Here is a 24,672-nt window from a genome sequence, read left to right on the forward strand (position 1 = left end):
TGGGTACCTGTTTTATAGATGGCCGGTTTGTGTCCCCAAAATGTTCGATAGCCTTCCAGGTTGTTGCGGTTGCCTTGGGCTCTTGTCACGGCAGTCCTGAGTGGCAACTGACCCACCCGGACTGTCAGTACCGCCACCCACAGAAGAGGGGAGAAAATAACCCAAGGTGTGCGGTTCTGTGTATAGGTGCTGGTGCAGATAGAAGATGACAGAGTCCTGGTAGTGTAAAAATAGAACAGCTTTACTGCAAGACTTTTCAATATAACAGTAGACTTTTCACAATTCTAAATAAATCTTGGTACACTAGGGTGCTTGACCTTGGTGCTTGGAGGAGGTGCTTGACAGAGGTAGTTGAAGCGGTGCTTGTAGAGTAGAGAGTAGAGTAGAGGAGTTTGCCAGAGGAGCCCCAACCCAGTGTAGCAATGTACTCTGCTGGAACCTGGAGATATCTTCAATAGTGAAGTGTTACTTGTACTGGGTATTTGAAAAGACATACCTCCTGCTTCTTGCAGTGTTTTCCTCCTGTTTCTTACAGGATTTTGAGAAAGTGAATAGTCACTCAGCAATGGCCCTGGAGTTCCTGGCATGGGTCAGGGTGTTCCTTGGTTCCTACTCTCACTTGGTATGTTTAGCACTGCATAGTGAAGAAGGTTGCTTTCATAGAGAATAGAGTCTTTAGCTGCATCTGAGTTTGGTTCCTGTCAGGGGTCCTGGCATAAGCCAGGCCATGGCTTAACTACAGCAGGAACTGTCTTACCTGTGTCCTCTCTCCCTGAGAAATCTGACTAGACTGAACTGCACTTCGTCCCACACAGAGATAACTAACTTCTCCTACAGGGGGTGAGTGTGTGTAGAGAGCAAGGATAGGTTGTGAGAAAGAGGGCACCTCCTATTGGTCAGCATGGAGCACATGGTATAACTAACATTAACCCATGACTCACTTCAGCTGTGCAACTCATATAAGGATACAAACACTGGCACCTGGTGCACAGGAAACAAGAAAAACACCCGTGGTGGGACACCACACATTATCTTGTGAATGACAGCTATAGGAGTACTTATAGTACAATTCGTAGGCTTTCTGAACAATATGGCTGCACATACAACTCTGCTCCCTTATGTAAAGATATGCTCCAATGATGCCGCTTTTGAACGACAAGCAATTGATCTGACCCACCGATTCCGTGAAAGAGGTTATAGTAATCGCTGCATCAAGAGAGCTTATAACCGAGCAAAAAATGCCGATCGTCGGGAGTTACTAAGACCCAAAAACAAATTAGAGTCTTCAGATTCAAAGGTAAGATTTATATCTGAATTTAGCTCCCACAGTAAGGAAATGGCTGATGCTTTGGATAAACATTGGCCTATCCTTATGACGGACCCAATACTGAGAAATATTCTTGATCCCACAGTGTCGATAACATACAGAAGATCTCGGAATCTCCGGGACCTTCTAGTTCGAAGTCACTATAATTCAGGGAGAATCCCTGGGATCTTTGGCTCAAGGGGTCCCAGATGGGGGTCAGGCCCTTGCAAAGGATGCGTAGCCTGCCCAAATATGAAGAAGACCACTGTCTTTTTTTCATCGGGTGGAACGAGAGAGTTTAAGATCTGCCATTCCATATCCTGCGAAACCAAAACTGTGGTATATTTCGCTACGTGTCCCTGTAACTTAATCTATATTGGAATGACTTCGCGGCAACTCAGGAGAAGAATCCGCGAACATGTGTTGGACATCAGAGCGGCAAGGGATGCAACAGTGATGGAGGAATTAAAGACCATTCCCCGTCACTTTAAGTCTGTTCACAACTGCGATGATTCTCTTCTCAAAGTTCGGGGAATTGAAGCTCTATACCACAGTGAGAGAGGGGGTGACATGAAGAAACGGCTCGCCCAAAGAGAGACCATGTGGATTTACCGATTGAACACTCTAGCACCGTTTGGCCTGAATGAATATAATAGTTTTGCACCATTTCTATGAAATCCTTATATGTACGTTCTTACAGTACTCCGGTCAAGAAATACTCGCTTTTTCAGGTTTGTCTGGTTTTAGATTTATATATTTTAATTGTTTTTAGTGTTTGTATGGTTTCACTTTGAATGATTATGCGTTGGCCGATTGTATTTTTTTTTTTTCTTTGTATTATTATTATTATTATTTTTTATTTTTTATTTATTTATTTATATTTCTTTATTTTTATGTTGTCCTATTTTTTCTTCTCTATCTCTTTTATAGGTGTAATATTATTGGATCCTCTGGCATGATATGCATGTATGTGGAATCCCTTTATTTACAGGAATGATATCGGACTGTAATATTTTCTTGAGACTATTTGCACTCTAATCTGCGTCATTTGGACTTTTTATAGTTGGCTATTTGAATCTTCGGTATATACAACACACCAGTTTCTTTATTTCCTTTGAGGATATAGGTTTTTTTGAATTGATGGTGTACCAGTTAGCCCATTCTGTCGGCCCTTGCCCATGGGGTATGCATATATATATACATTCTTTATTTTATTTATCTTTTTATTTATTTTTTTGACTGCTTGCGCAGTTTATGTGTATGCACTAGGGGTTAATTTGTGGAGGCATTATATATAAATTTTTGTGAGCACAATATCACTCCAGTCTATGAGAAACATAGACATCATAGGTACAACTATACATTAGGGAACAGACTGGTAGTGTAGTTTAGTGTGATTTATCAACTATATACATATTATTATTGGTACTACTATTATTATTATTTATTTATGTATTTATTACCAATTATGTATATATACATCAGATTAATTATGTATTAATATGGATTTTTACATTTATTTTTGTATTCATAGTTTAATTATTTATCACCTATGGTGTATATATATATATATATGTTTTTTTAGTTATCTACTGGGACATGTGGTTCTGTTGTGGATTCTATATTGGTGGGTACGGTATTTATGAATTATATATTTATTACACTTTATAATTTGGTATTTATTATCTATTAGATTTATTATGTTTTTACATGAATTTTATCGTATTGTCGTTTATTCACGGTTGTATTATTTATTTATGGTATTTATATGTGTATATATATATATATATATATATATATATTTTTTAGTTATATTTTTTAGTTCTGTATTGCTATACACAGTCTAGTGGTGGGTTTCATATAGTTAGGTTGTTGTGTATGAGTATATAATTATGCATATACACATACTTCCTTCTTTACACTTGTACACTTATTAATATTTTATTTTCAGTTTTTCATTAATGTATGCTTAGGGTTTTTTTCAATGTCTGATCTGTATTGGGTAAGTTTAGGGTAGGTATGCTCAATTAAATATATTATGGTTCACTTGAGTCACGTTTGACACTTTGCACATTGCACTTTTGCACTTTAACACTGTTTTTTCACTAATTATGTATTTTTCTCATCATACTTATTTTTTCATTCATCTTTTATCACTAGTCACTTTCTTTATATACCCCCTTTTAATATCTATATGGCTGTGTATGTGTTTTTTGTGTTTCATTTTTTATGTCCAAGTCTCGTTTTTATATTACTGCGCATGCGCCGGGTCCGGACCCTTTGGTCACGTGATGAGTTTCGGTCACGTGACCGGGAGTGTATTTATGTTTCCATGGCGTCTATATGTCCAGGAACCAGATGAGGTCACGTGGTGCGCTCTCGGTCACATGACCGGGATCGTATATATGTTACCATGGTACTGGGACTTCCGGGAACCGATAGATGAGTTCTCTACTTGGAGCATTTCCGGTATGACGCTTAAGTCATGTGACCTAAGAGCGGTCATGTGACCGCACGTACTTCCGGTCCGTGTCCGGAGACGGTCTCATAGGAATGATGCAGATTAGCATAGTAAGTAGGATACACCTGGTAAGGGGTGGGAGATTGGAAATGGGAAGTATTCTTTGATTGGTCTGTGGGATGATTTGTGATGCATGGTCAGCTGCATATGAGCAATTTGATTGGTATCTGGTTGTATAAATAAGACAAGTGACCTGATCTTTATTACCCTTGATAAAGCTTGCACAGCGAAACGCAGCGTTGGGTGAGTGGTGGTACAGGGCAGGACTACATATCATGGATTATATACCCTGAGGTTTGAGTATATCTGTATGAATTTGACACTATATGTAACTTTGTACTAGGTTGCTTCTGAACTGCACTTGCAGCTCTATATATATTGGTTTACATTTTTTCTATGCACCTTCTTACCTCTATGGGCTGATTGATATACCATCAATGGTCGAGATATAGTAGCTACACTATCTATTTATTTGCTTTGCCCCGTATACCATCTGATGTATGTATTGTATGTTTTTGGCTCCCTTTTTAATATGTGTTTTTAAATCATATATATTTCTATGTATGCTATCAATAAAGTAAATTTTTTTCAATATATGTAGATTATTGTCCAGCATTATTTATTTGTAGGTGCTATGTCTTGTGTAGATGCGTAATGGACTTAACTATTGGTGGTTCAATTGCTTTGGTTAATTAATCTTATGTAAAGAATGGCGCAGAGACAACATGAAATTCCCATACTCCAAAATACAATGCTCAAAGAGTCCTGCCTGTTAATGCCCATATAATATTGCCACATCATGCCCGGGGTTGGTCAATCTTAGAGCAGTATACCGCTACATTTTTACATGGCTTTCTGGGGTACCTACTAAGGTGCTATACATTGTTTTCTTCTTGTCATTCTAGATCTATCGACATGGAGACCGTTCCCCCATTGATACATACCCAACTGACACCTACAAAGAAAAAGTGTGGGACAATGGACTGCAGCAACTCACGCAGGTACATTCTTGTGACCAAAGCAATCGTCAATGCTAGAGTTTCTTGTCTGAAATTCTAATTTAAAGTGATACTGTCACCCCCTTTTGTGCATTCTGACATCTCTACACAGGTGTAATGGGTAAATGTAGCAGTTTTCACACCTTATTTTATATCAAACATCATGGTGCTTGTTTAAGTAAAAAGTAATCTTTTATGAACTGCAGATTGTGTTAAGTGGGCGGAGCCTCGCGGAAGTAGCGCCACATAGCCCCACCCACAACACCACCATTGGCCCCACCCCCTTGGCGGCCATTGGTGGGCCGACCTAGAAGGGGTGGGGCCTAGACCTTTAGGCCAATCTGTTCCAATGGTTGGTGAGGGTGCGGGGCCAACGGTGGCATTGTGGGTGGGGCTAAGTGGTGCTAATGCTGCGAGGCCCCGCCCACTTAACATAATCTGCTGTTGGTAAAAGATGACTTTTTACTTGAACAAGCACCATGACGTATGATATAAAAGAAGGTATGAAAACCGCTAAATTTACCCTGTACACCTGTGTAGAGATGTCAGAATGCCCAAAGGGGGTGACAGTGTCACTTTAAGGGGATTATTTCATCTTGGGAATCCTGTTTGTAAGTCAGGTTGGTCAGGTATCATCTGATAGAAAATTGATTTTAGTGTCTGCCATACATTACTACATACCAGTAAGTGGCTGCAGACAGATCTTCCTCCTGTTAATAGCTGATTGCTAGGAATAATCATAAGTTGGGGCGATCCAAGCTGTCTTCACTAGCTGTTGTTCCAGCAAGTGGAATAAAGGTGCCCATACACCCTCAATAGTCGTCAACCAAATGCTTGTCTCACTAACTGCTACTCTTTAAAGGGGAACTATTAGCAGGTTAGAAGTGTGGGGCAGTGCTCTTAGCAGTACAGGATCTGGTTGTTTAGGTGAGTTTTTTTATGACTTAAAGTGAAACTCCAAATGTTATAAAAAGTAGATCCTCTCTGTCATGACCACTTTTTCTTTCTTTTTCTATGAAAGGTTCTTGTAAAACTGTACTTTTTGCAATTCCCTTATACCACAATTTAGATGCGTTTGTGTTTCATTAGTATCGCTGTGTTTCCCAGTGGCTCAGTGGTTAGCATAGTTGCCTTGCAGTGTTGAGGTCCTAGATGCAAATCCAACTAAGGACAAGTGCATGGAGTTTATATGTTCTCCCTGGGTTTGCATGGGCTTCCTTCAGGTACTCTGGTTTCCCACCACACTCCAATCACGTATTGATAGGTGAATTTGGGGTTTAGACTGTGAGCCCCGCTGGGGAAAGAGACCAGTTTGAACTGATAGAGGAATACCTTTAAATAAATGAATATTATTCTTGAATGGAGTTATATATAATCTCTTCTCTCTGGCTTCCAGGTGGGTATCAGGCAGCACTATGACCTGGGGCAATATCTGAGGAAGAGGTATGAAAATTTTCTCAGCCCATCATATAGAAAAGAAGAGGTTAGTGACTCCTTTTATGTATGGTTTTATGCTATGATTCTATGTAAAACTTTCACTCTGTATATATATATATATATATATATATATATATATATATATATACTGTATGTACTTGGTTTGGTTTAATTTTTCAGAAACAGCGCCCCTCATGTCTAAGGTCTGTATCTGGTATTGCACATCATTCACTTGAATGAGCTGAAGTACCAGACACCACTAGGTCTGCATATTATCATGACCATACATAAATACATAGGATGTCTAATTACTGTTCTCTTTTCCTACTTTTATACGGGTCACATAAATTACACTTAGCCTCCCAGGTTCATTCACCTTTACTGCATGTTATCATAATTCGACCTGGCGTGAACTGGTGTCTATGGTGTGAAGTCAGGTATGTCTAGGCCCAACTCCAAAATGTCTGCATTCAGCCACCCTTTTCTAGGGCACTTTTTGTAATTCTTTTTTTCCCCTTCATATTAAAGAGAACATATCACCTAGATTATGTTTTAGTAATAAAGGCCAGATATTGAAACATGTCCTTCATTTCTAATCAGTTTATGTTCTTTGCAATTTTATTTTTTCATTAACATAGGGCAGCCACCAATGCTTTTTTACAGCATTTGCTGATCCCGTAAGCCTTTACAGCATTTGCTATACCATAAGCCCCATGGACATAGTTAGCAACTTCCCTATTGACAGGAATGGGTAAGGTGTCTGGGCATGCTCTATGACCTTTGTAGAGGTCATTCCATAAGAAGGGGAGGAGCAGAGCTGTGAACATCATCTATTGTTTTATCTATCTACTGGTGTCACCTCTCACTGTAATGCACAGATCACTTTCCAGTAGCCTCAACAAACACAACAGGAAGTGTCAGTTTAGTTTAAGGGCCCTGGGGAGATTATTCGTCAAACTGGCTGATATGGCCCTGTATAATAGGGCTAGTGATGGCAGATGAACAAACGTTTATTTGTTAATTATGTTTAACACAAAAACTTCATGTAAAAAATAGGTCATTTTGTGGTTTAAAAAAATTCCCTCAAAAATGTACCATCTGTAATGCTAATATTAGGGTGCCTTCACACCTACCGGATCCACAGCGGATCTCACTTCTGCGGATTCAAAGCGAGAACCGCTGCGAATCCGGTACCATTCACCCCTATGATTGCACATATTCGCAGCAGGATGAACATCCCGCTGTGAATATGTGCTTTAACCCCTCGCTGTCCGCAGCCCCGCCGCCGCATTAGCCCATCCTCGGCCGCATCCCTCATCTCCGGCCGCATCCCCCATCCCCCGCCGCATCCAGCAGCCCGCATCCCCTATCCCCGGCCGCATCCTGCAGCCCGCTGCCGAGAGCATAAAGTACCTGCTCGGCGGCGCGGCTGCAGTGAGGCTCCCGACTCTGGTCCCGCTCATTAGCCTATCATAGTAGGCTATAAAGATCTGATGAGTGAAAATTGGCCTTAGGGGTAGATGGCACCAGAATCAGAATATCAGAATCAGCCCTTCTACTCTAAGCAGCCCCAACATATGGTATTAGACCCAAATACAGTATCACATCCCCAACGTCTCCCACCTCCACCCCAGTGCAGCCCTATATAACATTAGTCCCCCCTGCAGCCCCCATATAGTATCAGACCCCCTCTGCAGCCCCATATAATATTATCCCTCCTTCAGCCCCCATATAGTATCAGTCTTACCCCCCTTTGCAGCCCGATATATTAGTCACCCCCTGCAGACCCCATATAGTATCAGCCCCCCTCCACAGCCCCACCTAATATTAGTCACCCTCTACAGCCCCCCAAATAGAATCAGCCCCCCTCTGCATCCTATATAATATTAGCCCCCCCCCCTGCAACTCTGATATAGTAACAGTCCCCCCAATACTCCCTTGAGCCTCATTTAATATCAGTTCCCCGTGCCCTTGCAGCCCCCATATAGTATCAGGACACCCTCTACAAAGAAAATAAACACTCATAGCCTAGCTTCCTCTTGCTATTGGCTTCTCTGTTCTGTGCCTCTATGTGATGTTAGTCAGATAGCACCCTATGTAACTATAAGCATGTCTTTAAGGGTACAGACACACACACCATATACGCAGCGTATTTACTGCTGCTATACGCAGCAAATACGCAGCAGATACGATCTAAATAACTGAACACAGCATCAAATCTGCACCATCAAATCTGCTGCGTATCTGCTGCGTATACGGTGTGTGTGTTTGTACCCTAAAAGTGTATGGCACAGCAAACCTTAGTGGTTTTTGTGATTGGTTGCTGCGAGCAACAAAGAACATTGTTACTGTAAGACTGCTTGATAAATCTCCTCCATTGTACTTTGCCTTGTTTGCCCATTATCATCATTTTTCGGTGAATAATTTTTCTCGTTTGTGTTTTTCTCAGAACTTTTACTGTATATAGCTCTGATGTCAAAGTCTAAATAAAAGTACACATCATTTTTTAAAGAAACTCTTAAAGGGAACCTGTCATGTTGAAAACACAGTCCAATCTGAAGGCAATATGTTATAGAGCATCGGAATATAGTTTTATAAGAAAATATTTTCAATAAGTTATCACTTATTCATGTAAATCTCTGCTCATATTGGGCAACATAGTCAAGTAGGCGGTCCCATATATGCACATTTATACACAGCTTTCAATCAGTGAGTAGGACCGCCCCCATGACTACTTTAAGTCCATTATGAGCAGATGTTATATATATAATCAGTCTACTCAGCTTTTCCTACTCTATAACATAATGTCTAGAGGTTGGACTGCATTTTCAACTGTTGTTACCACAGGAGTATTACTGTACACTTAAGCAATAGTTCCTCATTAACACTGTCCATTATTATCCATTAATAAAGCTGTAAATCACTGGTCTCCAACCTGTGGCTCTCCAGCTGTTCTGACAACCCTCAGCACACCCTGACAGCTGGCATGCAGGACATTATAGCTATTTATATTGCCATCGGAATCAGGATATAAGCAGAAGCAGCAGACAGACGAGTCTCATTATCTAGGTTTACATACAGCCTGTTAACATCCAACATGCCGATTCTCCCAGATACAGACACTGACAGTCCTCACATACATTATATTAGCGATATTAGCAATGTTCAGTGCAAGTTTTGATGCTGTAACTGGGAAGTGGCACCACCAAGTTTTTCCCAGGGGGTAATTTGGCCCTGCAGTTATAGTTTTGATCAACTTAAAGGGGTTATCCAGCGCTACAAAAACATGGCCACTTTCTTCCAGAGACAGCCCCGCTCTTGTCTGCCGCTTGGGCGGGTTCTTGCTACTCAGTTCCATTAAAGTAAATGGAGCTTAAAGGGGTTATCCAGCTCTACAAAAACATGGCGACTTTCCCCCTACTGCTGTCTCCAGTTTGGGTGGGGTTTTGAAACTCAGTTCCATTGAAGTAAATGGAGCTTAATTGCAAACCGCAGCTGAACTGGAGACAACAGTAGGGGGAAAAGTGGCCATGTTTTTGTAGCGCTGGATAACCCCTTTAACTGCAAACCGCACCTGAACTGGAGACAAGAGTCGTGTTGTCTCTGAAAGAAAGAGGCCATTTATTTGTAGCACTGGATAACCCCTTTAATTACTGACACCCCTGTGAGGAGGTGTCCCAGTCCTCAGCACGTCGTGAGCTTGGGGACGCCTCTTTGACAGTTTGCACTAGGGAATAAAAGCCTTTTCTTCATTCAAGGTAAATAAATGAAATGTACCATGTGTCTCCTCGTCCTAACGGGCTGACCTATTCACTGAACCGAGCTATGGAGGGTCCACATGCACATGCAGTCGGTGCACACTCTCCATAGTCAGTCTTGGGACTTCTATTCCTTTTAAGTAGTCCATGTAAAATATCTCCTGAAATAAAGTGTAAGGCCATGTTCACATGGCGTGAGACACCAACTGTTCTGTGACCCGGAACGGACGGTATCAGAGATGATCTTCATTGCCGCTGAATTGCACACTGCGCCTGCATTCGAATTCCCCGCTGCTAACATTGTGTCTAGTGACAGGTTTTCTGACATGTCAGTTTTTTGCGGCGCTGCTAGGGGTCCCGGCCGGAGTGTATACTATGGGGGAAAGTTATCAAAGTAAAAAGTTGTATTTTTGGGCGTAAAATGGCCAGATGCGAATTAATTTATTCGAAAATGTCAGTTTTGCAGAAAAAATATATTCGCATTTGGCCATTTTACGCCACCTTCACCAGTGGGGCGGGGAGGGGGTGTGGAGGGGGCGGAACGGGGAGCACGGACTCTGGGTCCGCTTCATTTATCATTTTTTGCAATGAAAAATGATAAGTAAACCTACGCCAGCTCTGACCTGGCATAGGTTTCCTTGCACACACATTGGTGCGCACAGGATTTATGTAGAGGCAGTGCACCTCTACATAAATCTCTGCACTGTCGGAGCTGCGGGGACATTTTTACGCCCGGCGCAAAAAACGTCTGACTTAATAAATGTCCCCCTATGTGTATACACTCCGGCCGGGATTCCATAGAGGGCAGCGCTACGTAAGTTGGCAACAACGGCTGTGATTATTACGTTACGTACGTAGTGTGAACGTAGCCTTAAAATGTAACTGCTTGAATATATATAAGTTCATACATCTGAAGCAGAAAAAAGCACAAGATGTAAAAAATGATTACAACTTGCAAAGAAAAAAAGTCAAAACAAAAAATGGATTAATGGCCTCTGTGTTCAGTGTGAAATGAAGGACACGAGGACAAGCTCAGACTAAAAGCCTTATTACACCAGAAGATGTGTAGATGAAGATTTTTAACAATTAACGACTAACGATAAACGATCGCAAACGAGATTGTTTATGGTTAACCTGAAATCGTTCGTCATATTACACAGAACGATAGTCGTTAGTTACGATCATTACTACAATCGTTACTGTGATTGTTACTATGATCGTTTATTCTTTCTGATCCCAGCAAAACAATGAACCATGTGCAATTACACTGAACGATTAGTGAAAAAATGCGGAACTTGAGCGAACAAATGTGGAATTAGAGCAAATGATTAGCGAACATTTAACGATAATAGGTCCAGATCTAAATCAACGACAAACAAACGATTTTTTGATCGTTGCCTGCAATTACACAGAACGATTATCATTTAAATTCAGACGATTTAACGATTTTTTGCACAATGATCGTTCTGTGGAATAGGGTCCTAAAGGCTGTCAGCGCTCGTTTGCTCCTCGTTCCGGGGAGGGCCGGGGGAAGCGGCAGCAGCAGATCGCTGCCAACATGTTGAAAGACAAATGACTTCAACGATCAGCTGACATGAACGATGTCAGCTGATCGTTGCCTCCTATTTTTTTCAATAGCACCCTTTAAGGAAAGTCAAAAAAGAGCAACTGACCATTGCTAAGAATTAGTGCTGTATTACATGGCCCGATGAGCAGTGTAAGCGGGTGCAGATCGGTGGTCGCTTACTGAGCCTATTAGACAGCTCAAGAGTCATGTAGCAAGGGCTGTATTAATATATACACTACCGTTCAAAAGTTTGGGGTCACCCAAACAATTTTGTGTTTTCCATGAAAAGTCACACTTATTCACCACCATACGTTGTGAAATGAATAATAAATAGAGTAAAGACATTGACAAGGTTAGAAATAATGATTTGTATTTGAAATAACATTGTTTTTACATCAAACTTTGCTTTAGTCAAAGAATCCTCCTTTTGCAGCAATTCCAGCATTGCACACCTTTGGCATTCTAGCTATTAATCTGTTGAGGTAAGCTGGAGAAATTGCCCCCCACGCTTCTAGAAGCAGCTCCCACAAGTTGGATTGGTTGGATGGGCACTTCTGGCGTACCATACGGTCAAGCTGCTCCCACAACAGCTCAATGGGGTTCAGATCTGGTGACTGCGCTGGCCACTCCATTACCTATGATAGAATACCAGCTGCTGCTTCTGCTGGAAATAGTTCTTGCACAATTTGGAGGTGTGTTTAGGGTCATTGTCCTGTTGTAGGATGAAATTGGCTCCAATCAAGCGCTGTCCACTGGGTATGGCATGGTGTTGCAAAATTGAGTGATAGCCTTCCTTATTCAGAATCCCTTTTACCCTGTACAAATCTCCCACCTTACCAGCACCAACCCCAGACCATCACATTACCTCCACCATGCTTAACAGATGGCGTCAGGCATTCTTCCAGCATCTTTTCATTTCTTCTGCGTCTCACAAACGTTCTTCTTTGTGATCCAAACACCTCAAACTTGGATTCATCCGTCCACAACACTTTTTCCAGTCTTCCTCTGTCCAATGTCTGTGTTCTTTTGCCCATCTTAATCTTTTTCTTTTATTGGCCAGTCTCAGATATGGCTTTTTCTTTGCCACTCTGCCCTGAAGCCCAAAATCCTGCAGCCGCCTCTTCACTGTAGATGTTGACACTGGTGTTTTGCGGGTACTATTTAATGAAGATGCCAGTTGGGGACCTGTGAGGCGTCTGTTTCCCAAACTAGAGACTCTAATGTGCTTATTTCCTTGCTTAGTTGTGCAACACGGCGTCCCACTTCTTTTTCTACTCTGGTTAGAGCCTGTTTGTGCTGTCCTCTGAAGGGAGTAGTACACACCATTGTAGGAAATCTTCAATTTCTTACCAAGTTCTCACATGGAATAGCCTTCATTTCTAAGAACAAGAATAGACTGTCGAGTTTCAGATGAAAGTTCTATTTTTTTGGCCATTTTGAGCGTTTAATTGACCCCACAAATGTGATTCTCCAGAAACACAATCTGCTCCAGAAGGTCAGTTTTGTAGCTTCTGTAACGAGCTAGACTGTTTTCAGATGTGTGAACATGATTGCACAAGGGTTTTCTAATCATCAATTAGCCTTCTGAGCCAATGAGCAAACACATTGTACCATTAGAACACTGGAGTGATAGTTGCTGGAAATGGGCCTCTATACACCTATGTAGATATTGCACCAAAAACCAGACATTTGCAGCTAGAATAATCATTTACCACATTAGCAATGTATAGATTGTATTTGTTTAAAGTTAGGACTAGTTTAAAGTTATCTTCATTGAAAAGTACAGTGCTTATATATATGTAACAATGTCCATGCACTCATTGTTTCCACATAGAAAATAATAAAGTTCATACTTACCATGCTCCCCCGTGTCCTGGTGCTTGTTCCCTGGCTTACCAGCCCCCCACAGCCACCTCTGACACTTCTGGTCCCATCTCTTTAGTGACGAGTCATTCAACTAATCACTGGCGGAGAAGTTGCAGCTCTGTGGCCATTGATTGGCTGAACGGCCTGTCAGTACAGAGACGGGGCCAGAAGTTTCAGAGGTAGCTGCGGTGAGCAAGAAACATGGGGAAAAGGCTGAAGGACACCAGGGAAGCCTGGTAAATAATATAAAGGACCAGGCACTCACCAGATTCGTTCTTCCAGATTCGTTGGTGCGTTTCGGTCAAGCATGGCCTTCATCAGCTAAGTGGTAGTACCACTTAGCTGATGAAGGCCATGCTTGGCCAAAACGCCTCCTTACCCATATGTACCTGATGTTATCTACACTTTAATAAACAGCAAGAACGAATCTGGTGAGTGCCGGGTCCTATACTATTTAGCTGGTTACTTCTACCTCCACTGACTCACGGAAGTGCCGTCCCTGAACACATCTATACCAGGGAAGCCTGGACAGGTAAGTATAATCTTTACTATTTTCTCACAGTGTCATCAGTTGTCAGCCGTGCATCACTACTACATATAACCATGCCCGGTCAGATCAGCTGATGATGATCTGACTACACACAGGGTTTTTTTGCGATACAGAACAGTGGATACACATATATCTACATCATTTTTATTATTTTAGATGATATAAAAAAAATGCCAACTGTTCTGATGATATCCTTTATTGTTCTGTAGACAAGAAGTCGGAGTAGTGGCAATGAGTAGATAGAATGGTGTAGGAAAGGGTTAAGAGAATCGTGACTGTATGGGGCCGCTGCGCTGTGAGACGTGACAGATAAATCTATAGTGGATGGGGACTATTATGTTAGGATGATTCATTACTGTCGTGGTGTAGCTTGGTTTGTGACTGTATGATGTGCACTCAGTGACCTGTGTAATACTCAGAAACAGCCGTCATAGCACTCGCTCACCTCTACAAGTGGAAGAAACGTTTCTGAAACCTTATAGCCGCATTTACATTTAGCTCTGAGGAAAAAAAAAACTGGTTTGGTCGGGTTCAGTTTACACATGCATAATGTAATTTCTCATAGACTTTGTTTATGAATAGGAGAGCTGGAAAATCACATGATGGTTCTGTATGACAACAGGAAACGACCAGAAAGGCCACTAGCACTGGTGCAAGCTCAAAAAGACAGCGATAGAATCCAGGGGGGTCTCAAACACACGACCCCAGAGACTGTTATCGGTGGCCTGTGGAGCACCAGAGCTCCAGGCAACTGCCTTCCTGTACTGCATCCTCTGGTCACAGACTGCCTCCCTGCACTGCATCCTCTAGTCACAGACTGCCTCCCTGCACTGCATCCTCTGGTCACAGACTGCCTCCCTGCACTGCATCCTCTGTCACAGACCGCCTCCCTGCACTGCATCCTCTGGTCACAGACTGCCTCCCTGCACTGCATCCTCTGGTCACAGACTGCCTCCCTGCACTGCATCCTCTGGTCACAGACTGCCACCCTGCACTGCATCTTCTGTCACAGACTGCCTCCCTGCACTGCATCCTCTAATCACAGACTGCCTCCCTGCACTGCATCCTCTGTCACAGACTGCCTCCCTGCACTGCATCCTCTGTCACAGACTGCCTCCCTGCACTGCATCCTCTGGTCCCAGACTGCCTCCCTGCACTGCATCCTCTGGTCACAGACTGCCTCCCTGCACTGCATCTTCTGTCACAGACTGCCTCCCTGCACTGCATCCTCTAATCACAGACTGCCTCCCTGCACTGAATCCTCTGTCACAGACTGCCTCCCTGCACTACATCCTCTGTCACAGACTGCCTCCCTGCACTGCATCCTCTGGTCCCAGACTGCCTCCCTGCACTGCATCCTCAGGTCACAGACTGCCTCCCTGCACTGCATCCTCTGGTCACAGACTGCCTCCCTGCACTGCATCCTCTGGCCACAGACTGCCTCCCTGCACTGCATCCTCTGTCACAGACCGCCTCCCTGCACTGCATCCTCTGTCACAGACTGACTGCCTCCCTGCACTGCATGCTCTGGTCCCAGACTGCCTCCCTGCACTGCATCCTCAGGTCACAGACTGCCTCCCTGCACTGCATCCTCTGGTCACAGACTGCCTCCCTGCACTGCATCCTCGGGCCACAGACTGCCTCCCTGCACTGCATCCTCAGGTCACAAGGCTAAGGAAGCATTGTTACTACATGGCGGCACAAGGGGACATTATGACTCCATTATTACTGAATGAAGACACAGGTGGGGGCATTATTACTATGTGGTGCGAGTGTGTGTGTGTGTGTGTGTGTGTGGGGGGGTTATTACTATATGAGGGCAAATAACTACATGATTACCAGTAATTTTGCATTGCATTGAATGGAATACGACAAATTAACTTAACACTTTTCTGAGTGCGCTCTATTTTTGAGTTTGAGACTCCAGAGTTAAATCATTCTCTCACCTATTATTCCATTGACTTCGGCATCAGACTTGGTAGTCAATTATACACACCTCCAACGCACTGCCACTCCATTCACTCTTTACAGCAGTTACCAGAGATAGTGGAGAGTTTATCTATCTGATGACAGTTGTCTCAGAGAATGAATGGGGAGTTAGGGGTGCGTGCACACCACTGGTTTATTCTGACAGGAGACTTAGCTTTCAGTTCTTGAAATCATGAGGGGTCCCAGAGGTGAGAACCCCCACAACAAAGAGTTATCCCCTAACCTGTGGATAGCGGATAGCTTCTAATTCCATTAGTGGGGCAGCACCTTAAAAACATCTATACCTTATGGGTGTCCAGCTGTAGTCTAAAAGTGTCATTGTTGTTTAATTTTTTAGTTTTTGCAGAAATCAATAGTACAGGCGATTTTAAGAAACTTTGTAATTGGGTTTATCAGCCAAATATGCATTTTTATTATGAAAAAGCTTGAAGCTCTCCCCCCTGTCTTCATGGTTCTTTTATGAAGAGGGGAGGGGTGGAGGAAGATGAGGCACCAAAACAAGACAACAAAGAGTTAATTAACAGCTACATCACCGGGCTATCTCCTCTGAAGCCAGCACTGACCTCTCTGACCTCTAAATACCCGCTTTCACAAAGGTCCCTCTGTGTAATCCTTTGTTCTCTGATCTCTGCTGCCGACTAATCTTCCTCCTCCCCTCTCCATAGGTTAGACAGGGCTCGACTGATGTAAAAGAGTCAAGATTTCCTGATAATAAGCAGTGAATGAGAGAGAGAGGAGGGAGGGGGCTGGGGAAAGTCTTTTTGAATGCAGATAATGGCATATTTGCCTAATAAACCCAATTACAAAGTTTCCTAAAAACGCCTGTACTAAAAAAAAATAAAAATTTAAAAACAAAACAAAAACACAGTGACACTTTAAGCCTTCTGCTCCTTGGCGCTCACATTTATTTCCTGGTCCCAGAAGTATAACTCCTGAGATGGGAGGGGGCGAGTGTATATCCCAGGCATTGCGTGCAGGCGAAAGGGAGCAGAAAGCTTGAGCCATGTCCTGCTTCCCGCACAACCCCCTTTAATTTTGATCCGTTAGGGCGGAGCTATGATTAGTGACTGTGACCTTCTCATAATGAAATCCACCTCCTGCTTTGTCACACCTTTATGTTTCATACTGCAGCTCTGGTTGTTCAGATTGGCTGCTGTCTATAAGCATAAGCCCACCACCAAATTACCAAGAAATCGGTTTAACAATGCATACTGTATGTGTAATAGAAAAAGAGCAAATCAGGGCTTACAGTAATTTTGTTACTTTGCTTTCCACCCTCAGATCTACGTGCGCAGTACAGACTACGACCGGACATTGATGAGCGCCCAGGCAAACCTGGCAGGATTATATCCTCCAAATGGAACCCAACAGTGGCATCCAGATATTCTATGGCAGCCAATTCCAGTGCATACTGTGCCTGTATCCCAAGACAGAGTAAGATATAGTATATTTCTGTACATTTCTCACTTCTAAACCCCCAATGGATTAGCATGATGACCAATTGCAACATTCACACCATTTTGAAGATACATTGGCGTTCCAGTAGAATAGTATGCCGACCCATACTGTACAGTGTCCATTGATTTTAATGAATTGAATGTATTCTACTAGTGTCTAAACAACAAAAACACCCTGATACATTCCCCTAATGCTGCAGAGAGAATTGTGATGCTCCTGTATGCAGCTCACACAGGATCACCGAGCACTGGAAGGGTCTGGCTCCTTTAAGAATTATTCTCCTGAATTGTCGCCCACACTCACTTATCAGAATTGCAAAAATGTTCAGCAACCCAAACTTCAGTTTAAAAAGGGGGGGGGGGCTATGATTTAACCATTTTGGCTTGTTACAGATGTGATTCTATAAAGCAGCATATAAGTGGCACTTTAGTACAGGATGAGAGCTACATGAATTGATGCTTAAAAGAAATAAACACTTTTAAATAACATGGATTAGGGCTGCATAAATATGTCCAGTAACTTTATAAATGCACTGAATGACGTACACACAGGGCCGTATTTACCACTAGGCACCCGTGGTCCGGTGCCTAGGGCAGCACCTTGCAGGGGGGCAGCACCAGGGAGCAGCGGGACAGAAAAAACTAATTTTTTTGTTTTTATTTTTTTTAGTTTCCCTCCTCCCGTTCAGACTTGCCAGTAAATCTGGTGTCTTTTCCAGGGGGGTGGGGGGTATGGTGGTATTGGTCAGGTCTGGTATCGCCAATAGGTGCGTGAAGATGGGGCGTCTTCAGGTTTAGTGCCTAGGGCAGCAGCAGCTGTTAATACAGCCCTGCATACACATTGGCCAACCCAGCAATTTTGTAAGCCTGGCTGACCCTATAATGTGTATGGGAACATATGGTGAGAAGTCAGGGAAGATGAGCCACCACCAGAGATGTCTGGCACTCTCGTCTCTGTTTCTCAGAGCTCATGCACAGTCACCGAGCTGAGCTATGTATGAGGAGGATAGGAGAGATGGGTGTCAACTAGTGATGAGCGAATACTGTTTGATCGAATAGATATTCGATTGAATAGTAAGGTATTCGATCGTATCGAATATTAGCAAATAGTTCGCTGAATATTCGCTAAATATTCGATGAGCGTTCAAATCCCCCTTCTTTCCTATTTTTTTAATCAATCAACATGCAGAGAGGCTGCCACAGCATCTTGGGGTACGTAGCATCGCAAGAAACGAGAACAACAATGATTAGATGGCATAGTCACATGACCCAATAACATATGTCAGGACTAGTCACTAAGAGAGACAAAATGGCGGACACAGACAGTGCACCCTAAGCTCAGCCCCGCCCACTGACTCTACCTACTTGCCCCCATAGGCTAAACCCTAGGGCAGCAACTGGGCGGCGGTCCCTGTACTGGCTAGGTGGGACAAAAAGACAAGACAGACAGACAAAACACAATAAAGAATAGTCGACAGTCCGTGTCACAACAATCGGGCAGAAAAGTACAAAATTACAATCCAAGAAGCAAGGTCAATAAACAGGCAGTATGGTCAGGGCAGGCAGCTAGCAGGGATGGTCAGAAATACAAAGCAAAAGAGTCAGAATAAACAGAGCAAGAGAAACAGAACCAGGCAGAGACAATATCAATATCAATATATCAATATCAATATCAATATCAAATCAAATCAATATCAATATCCGGCAGTGAGAGGCAGGCTGGTAGACACTATATAGGAGACCAGAGGTCCAGTCCAGAAGCTGATTGGACCAGACCCCTAATCTCCTCAGAACACCTGGGGCAAGAGCAACCTGACCAGACAAGCTAACCAGCATCAGAGTTAACTCCGGAGTGGCCAGGAGTATCTCAGGCAAAGCAGGTGTGGCAGAACAAACACAGAAGGAAATAGGCCAGTGTTCAGAAAAGGCCAAGGACGCCGCACAAACATACAAAAACACTGAATATCAGCGCCATCTCAGGCGCGCAGCACGAGCCAAGGGGCGCACGGAGTTCGGCACAGGCACATTCATGACACATATATACATGTGTTCATCCAGTGCTACGTGCTGCTACATCATACATAAATACAAAGGGTAGTGCAAGCACTCTGCTCACCATTGCTTTGTGCTGCTGATACGTGCTAGACTGCTAGATCTAAAAAAAAAGAGTAGTACGTGTGTTCATCCAGTGCTACGTGCTGCTACATCATACATAAATACAAAGGGTAGTGCAAGCACTCTGCTCACCATTGCTTTGTGCTGCTGATACGTGCTAGACTGCTAGATCTAAAAAAAAAGAGTAGTACGTGTGTTCATCCAGTGCTATGTGCTGCTACATCATACATAAATACAAAGGGTAGTGCAAGCACTCTGCTGACCAAGTGCTTTGTGCTGCTGATCCGTGCTAGACTGCTCGATCTTAAAAGAGTAGTACGTGTGTTCATCCAGTGCTACGTGCTGCTACGTCATACATAAATACACAGGGTGGTACAAGCAGGCTCCTGTGCTACTATAAGGCACTCATATCATGCTACATAATACAGCCGTTCAGCTTTACCTATAAAATATTCATACACCCTTTAATAACCAGGTAATTCACCTGTATAAAATCGACTTGTGACTTTATTACCGGCAATTTTGGGGTGTCAGATGCTTCCCCTGCTGTCCCAGTTGCATTCCAGTGGTGTTGGCATCATTTCCTGAGGTGTCATTGTGGACTTGGTGACCTCCTAGTGGTCGAATAGATGTTTTTCAATAAACAAATACTTGTTCCCATAGACTTTAATGGGATTGAATATTCGATCGAATATTCGAATATTGGGGAGATATTCGAACGAATATCGAATATTCGAATATTTCACTATTCGCTCATCACTAGTGTCAACCAAAAGAACATTCATCTTGCAGCTATCTAATGTGTATAACCACAGTCTGTATAGTAGCCTACGACTTTTGGTTGTCATTGTAAACGCCAAGCTAGTCATTGGATTCCCCCCCTAGACGATCCCTTATAGTGCAATGGGAGGCTGTGTCCACATGTTTTTAAAATGTCCATAAATCAGTTTTACAAGGCAAAAGCCCTTTGTGCATACACACATTCAATGAATGCTAATGAGTTTAATAGTTTTTTGTTTGGCTGCTTATGTGGTGAGCCCCTGTTGATAATGTTATTATGTCGGAGGATCGGCCGGGCACTTGCTAGATGGTCAGGTGTGACGCCACACCGAAGGTGGTTGGCCGAGGTACAGACGGACCTTGGAATGTTGTTTTGTGACGACAGTGCCAGAGGCACACAGGTGTGATGGCACGCCTGCTTTTATTTTCTGAGGCCGGTTGTACTGGGTCCTGCTACTGGGTCCTTTGGGTTAGAGTGATCATGGATGGCCAGAGTGGTATAGTGACCCTCCCGGCAAATGTTTCTCTGGATAAAGCACTGCATAACACACTTGACAATAGTTCCCGATAAATACTTGACAGTACAGCTACCTGATCAGTAGTAGAAGTACAGTGTAGGATATAGTCATGCTGACTGGGTAGTGCGTTGGGTGATACGAAGAAGCAGAGTAGGAGAGAGGAGAATGCCGTGAGAGTCCCAATCCATGAAGTACTGTGCTCTGTCGGGATGTTGGAGGATGAGGTAGAATACTTGGAAGAAGAAGAAGAACACCTGTGCTCATGTATTGACTTTCACTTAGTCTTCACACCACCTTATGCCCACTAGACTCGGTTGAACCTTCCTAGAGGGTGACACAGGCCCCAGACCTTGTTACCTGGGATGAGCGGAATGCTGAGGGTTCCCTGCTGACACCCGCACTGCAAGATAGAGTTCATGGGCTTACTGCAACTTTGCTCTATCTAGATCAGTTCCTAGCTCTTTGGCTTTAGTGGATACTGTCCTGCTCTGTTACTTCCATTAGTTTTTGGCGTGGGTTGAGGTTGTTTCTGGCTTGTCCTCTCCTAAGAGGGGTTTAACAGTGCATAGTGCTGTGTAGTGTTAATTGTAAGAAGGTTGTTGGAGGTGTACTGTCTAGCGTCTTTCCCAAACGAGGTTCTGACTAATATTGGACTTGAGGTAGGACCACTGTGGAGAGCTGTCTAGCTTGTGTCCTTCCTCCACAATGCCACCCATGTGACTTACTTCCCCAGCGTGACTAACGTGCGCTGTGAGTGGGTGAAGAGTGCAACAGAAGAAATAAGGAGAGAGGTGATAGGAAAGAAGAAAACAAGACTCCTAATGTCTACAAAAGACTGTACTGTCTACAGATTCAGGTGACACACAGAGAAACAATAACCCTTTACATCCTTCAGCTGTGCAGCTTCCAAATACACAAATATAATACACCGACATCTAGCGGCGAACTTCAGTACTACTTTCATCACCACACACGTACAATAAGTACAGACTTTTGCGAAGGGTGTATAGAACCGTAACACCCTTAGTAGGGCACCACACTTAACACTTATTTTGCACCCTTTAAAGTGGCTGGTAAAATACCTGGGAAAATTTAAGCTGTTTTTTAATGAAAAAATCATGTTTTAAAGCTTTGGCTTTGGCTGACCAGGCATGATGGGAATTGTAGTTTTGCAACATCTGGAGGGCGGAAGGTTCCCCATCTCTCTTTTAAAGTGTCCCTGTCCCTTTTCACATGTCACACATACTGTACGCTCAGTAATCCCATGATTCTAGTGTAACTACCCTGTGCTGTATGATAAACTACACACCCTTAATCCTCCGGTCATTACATTGCTAGGTATTTAGAGATTTGGCTGTGATGGGGGTCTGAGAGTCTCTCATTCTGCTCAGTCGCTATGAGAGTCCTTGCTTTGCTCAGATAAGCACAGTTTTATTTGCTGGATAAATACACAATAGGCCCCAAGCAGCAGCAGTGGTGTCTTCATCAGTACATACTTGGATATTATGTGTGAGTCTTTGAGCCTGGGGAAATAATAATTTACAATATTATATATTATACTCTCCTCTTTATGTTGTGTTCACACATGTTGCAGTTTCTGTGTGGAATGGGATAGATTCACCGGAGTGAGAAACACATTTTTTGTTAGCAGATTCCCGTCTGGCACAAAAGGTTTTTTTCTCAAGCATACCTTTATGTAATCAATACAATTCTAAAGCCAAGACAAATGAACTCTAACCCCTTCCAGGCTAGGATGTTTATGTAAAAAACAAATATAAATGCAAATATATACAGGTGAATGTGAACAGTACAGAGAAAGATACAGAAAAACATACCGCAAAGATCTGATGTTAATATGTCCATATTATTGTGGGAGATGGGGCATGGTAGGTATATACGTACAGTCCATTAACTTTCACTAGAGATAGATGGTAGAGGAGGTCGCACTTCCAAAACCAATGTTGCGGGTGCTAGAGGTAGTAAGTCCCTATGCAGGGAATCCCAGGTAGCTATCAGTAAGGAGTGCTTAGCACACCAGCACAAATGAAACATTGGTAGTTCCATACAGTACAAAGAACAAAACACCCTGTATAAACGGTGTGTTGTGGACTCTTCGCTGCAAGCAGGGGTGATTCTAGCCTCTCTGCTGCCCGAGGCGAACTATAGAATGACGCCCCCCCCCCCCCCCCGTCAATCCGCCCACATTATAATCCACTACTGCCCCCCCCCCCACTGCTGTCCCCAATAAACATAATGTTTGGTCCCTTTCTGCACAGAGGATGTCAGGAGAGGAGGGGGCTGACTTTATAGGAGAGGTCCCAGCAGCACAGAGGATGTCAGGAGAGGAGGGGGCTAATCCTATAGGAGAGGTCCCAGCAGCACAGAGGATGTCAGGAGAGGAGGGGGCTAATCCTATAGGAGAGGTCCCAGCAGCACAGAGGATGTCAGGAGATGAGGGTGCTAATCCTATAGGAGAGGTCCCAGCAGCACAGAGGATGTCAGGAGAGGAGGGTGCTAATCCTATAGGAGAAGTCCCAGCAGCACAGAGGATGTCAGGAGAGGAGGGTGCTGATCTTTTAGGAGAGGTCACAGCAGCACAGAGGATGTCAGGAGAGGAGGGTGCTGATCTTTTAGGAGATGGTCCCCCTCTTCCCCCCTTATAGATGGTCCCCCTCTTCCCCCCCTTATAGATGGTCCCCCTCTTCCCCCCCCTTATAGATGGTCCCCCTCTTCCCCCCCCTTATAGATTGTCCCCCTCTTCCCCCCCCTTATAGATGGTCCCCCTCTCCCCCCCTTATAGACAGTCCCCCTCCCGCCCCTCCCTTATAGATGGTCCCCCTCTCCCCCCTCCCTTATAGATGGTCCCCCTCTTTCCCCTCCCTTATAGATGGTCCCCCTCTTTCCCCCCTCCCTTATAGATGGTCCCCCTCTTTCCCCCCTCCCTTATAGATGGTCCCCCTCTTTCCCCCCTCCCTTATAGATGGTCCCCCCCTTATAGATGGTCCCCCTCTCCCCCCCCCCCCTTATAGATGGTCCCCCTCTCCCCCCTCCCTTATAGATGGTCCCCCTCTCCCCCCCCTTATAGACAGTCCCCCTCCCGCCCCTCCCTTATAGATGGTCCCCCTCTTTCCCCCCTCCCTTATAGATGGTCCCCCCCTTATAGATGGTCCCCCTCTCCCCCTCCCTTATAGATGGTCCCCCTCTCCCCCCTCCCTTATAGATGGTCCCCCTCTCCCCCCTCCCTTATAGATGGTCCCCCTCTCCCCCCTCCCTTATAGATGGTCCCCCTCTCCCCCCTCCCTTATAGATGGTCCCCCTCTTTCCCCTCCCTTATAGATGGTCCCCCTCTTTCCCCCCTCCCTTATAGATGGTCCCCCCCTTATAGATGGTCCCCCTCTTTCCCCCCTCCCTTATAGATGGTCCCCTTCCCCCCCTTATAGATGGTCCCCCTCTTCCCTCTCCCCCTCCCTTATAGATGGTCCCCCCTTATAGATCGTCCCCCTCTTCCCCCCCTACCTTATAGATCGTCCCCCTCTTTCCCCCCCCCCTTATAGATGGTCCCCTTCCCCCCCTACCTTATAGATGGTCCCCCTTCCCCCCCTACCTTATAGATGGTCCCCCTCTCCCCCCCCCCCCTGCACAGAAGATAAAACAAAAACAAAAAACAGCACACAACTCACCTGCCCTCCGTTCCCCCGTCGAGCCTCTCTGGTCTGGTCCCGGCTGATGTGCGGCTGCCCGGGGTGTCCCGTCCTGTCCCCGGCAGCGCACGCATCAGAGAGCTCCCCGTGCGCCTGTGGCTGTGACTTC

General features: G+C 44.1%; 1 protein-coding gene across 3 annotated transcripts in view; it reads left to right on the plus strand.

Moving 5' to 3' along the window:
- Positions 1-24,672, plus strand: part of LOC138770144 (testicular acid phosphatase homolog) — a 62,765-nt gene that overhangs the window by 19,109 nt on the left and 18,984 nt on the right. For all 3 annotated transcript variants that reach the window (XM_069949083.1, XM_069949085.1, XM_069949084.1), the window contains exons 2-4: positions 4,733-4,828; positions 6,222-6,308; positions 17,274-17,426. In XM_069949083.1, coding sequence (XP_069805184.1) covers positions 4,733-4,828; positions 6,222-6,308; positions 17,274-17,426 — 336 coding nt within the window. The remainder of the gene's footprint in view (positions 1-4,732; positions 4,829-6,221; positions 6,309-17,273; positions 17,427-24,672) is intronic.

The sequence above is a fragment of the Dendropsophus ebraccatus genome, chromosome 12 (assembly GCF_027789765.1).
Source record: "Dendropsophus ebraccatus isolate aDenEbr1 chromosome 12, aDenEbr1.pat, whole genome shotgun sequence".
Taxonomy (NCBI): domain Eukaryota; kingdom Metazoa; phylum Chordata; class Amphibia; order Anura; family Hylidae; genus Dendropsophus; species Dendropsophus ebraccatus.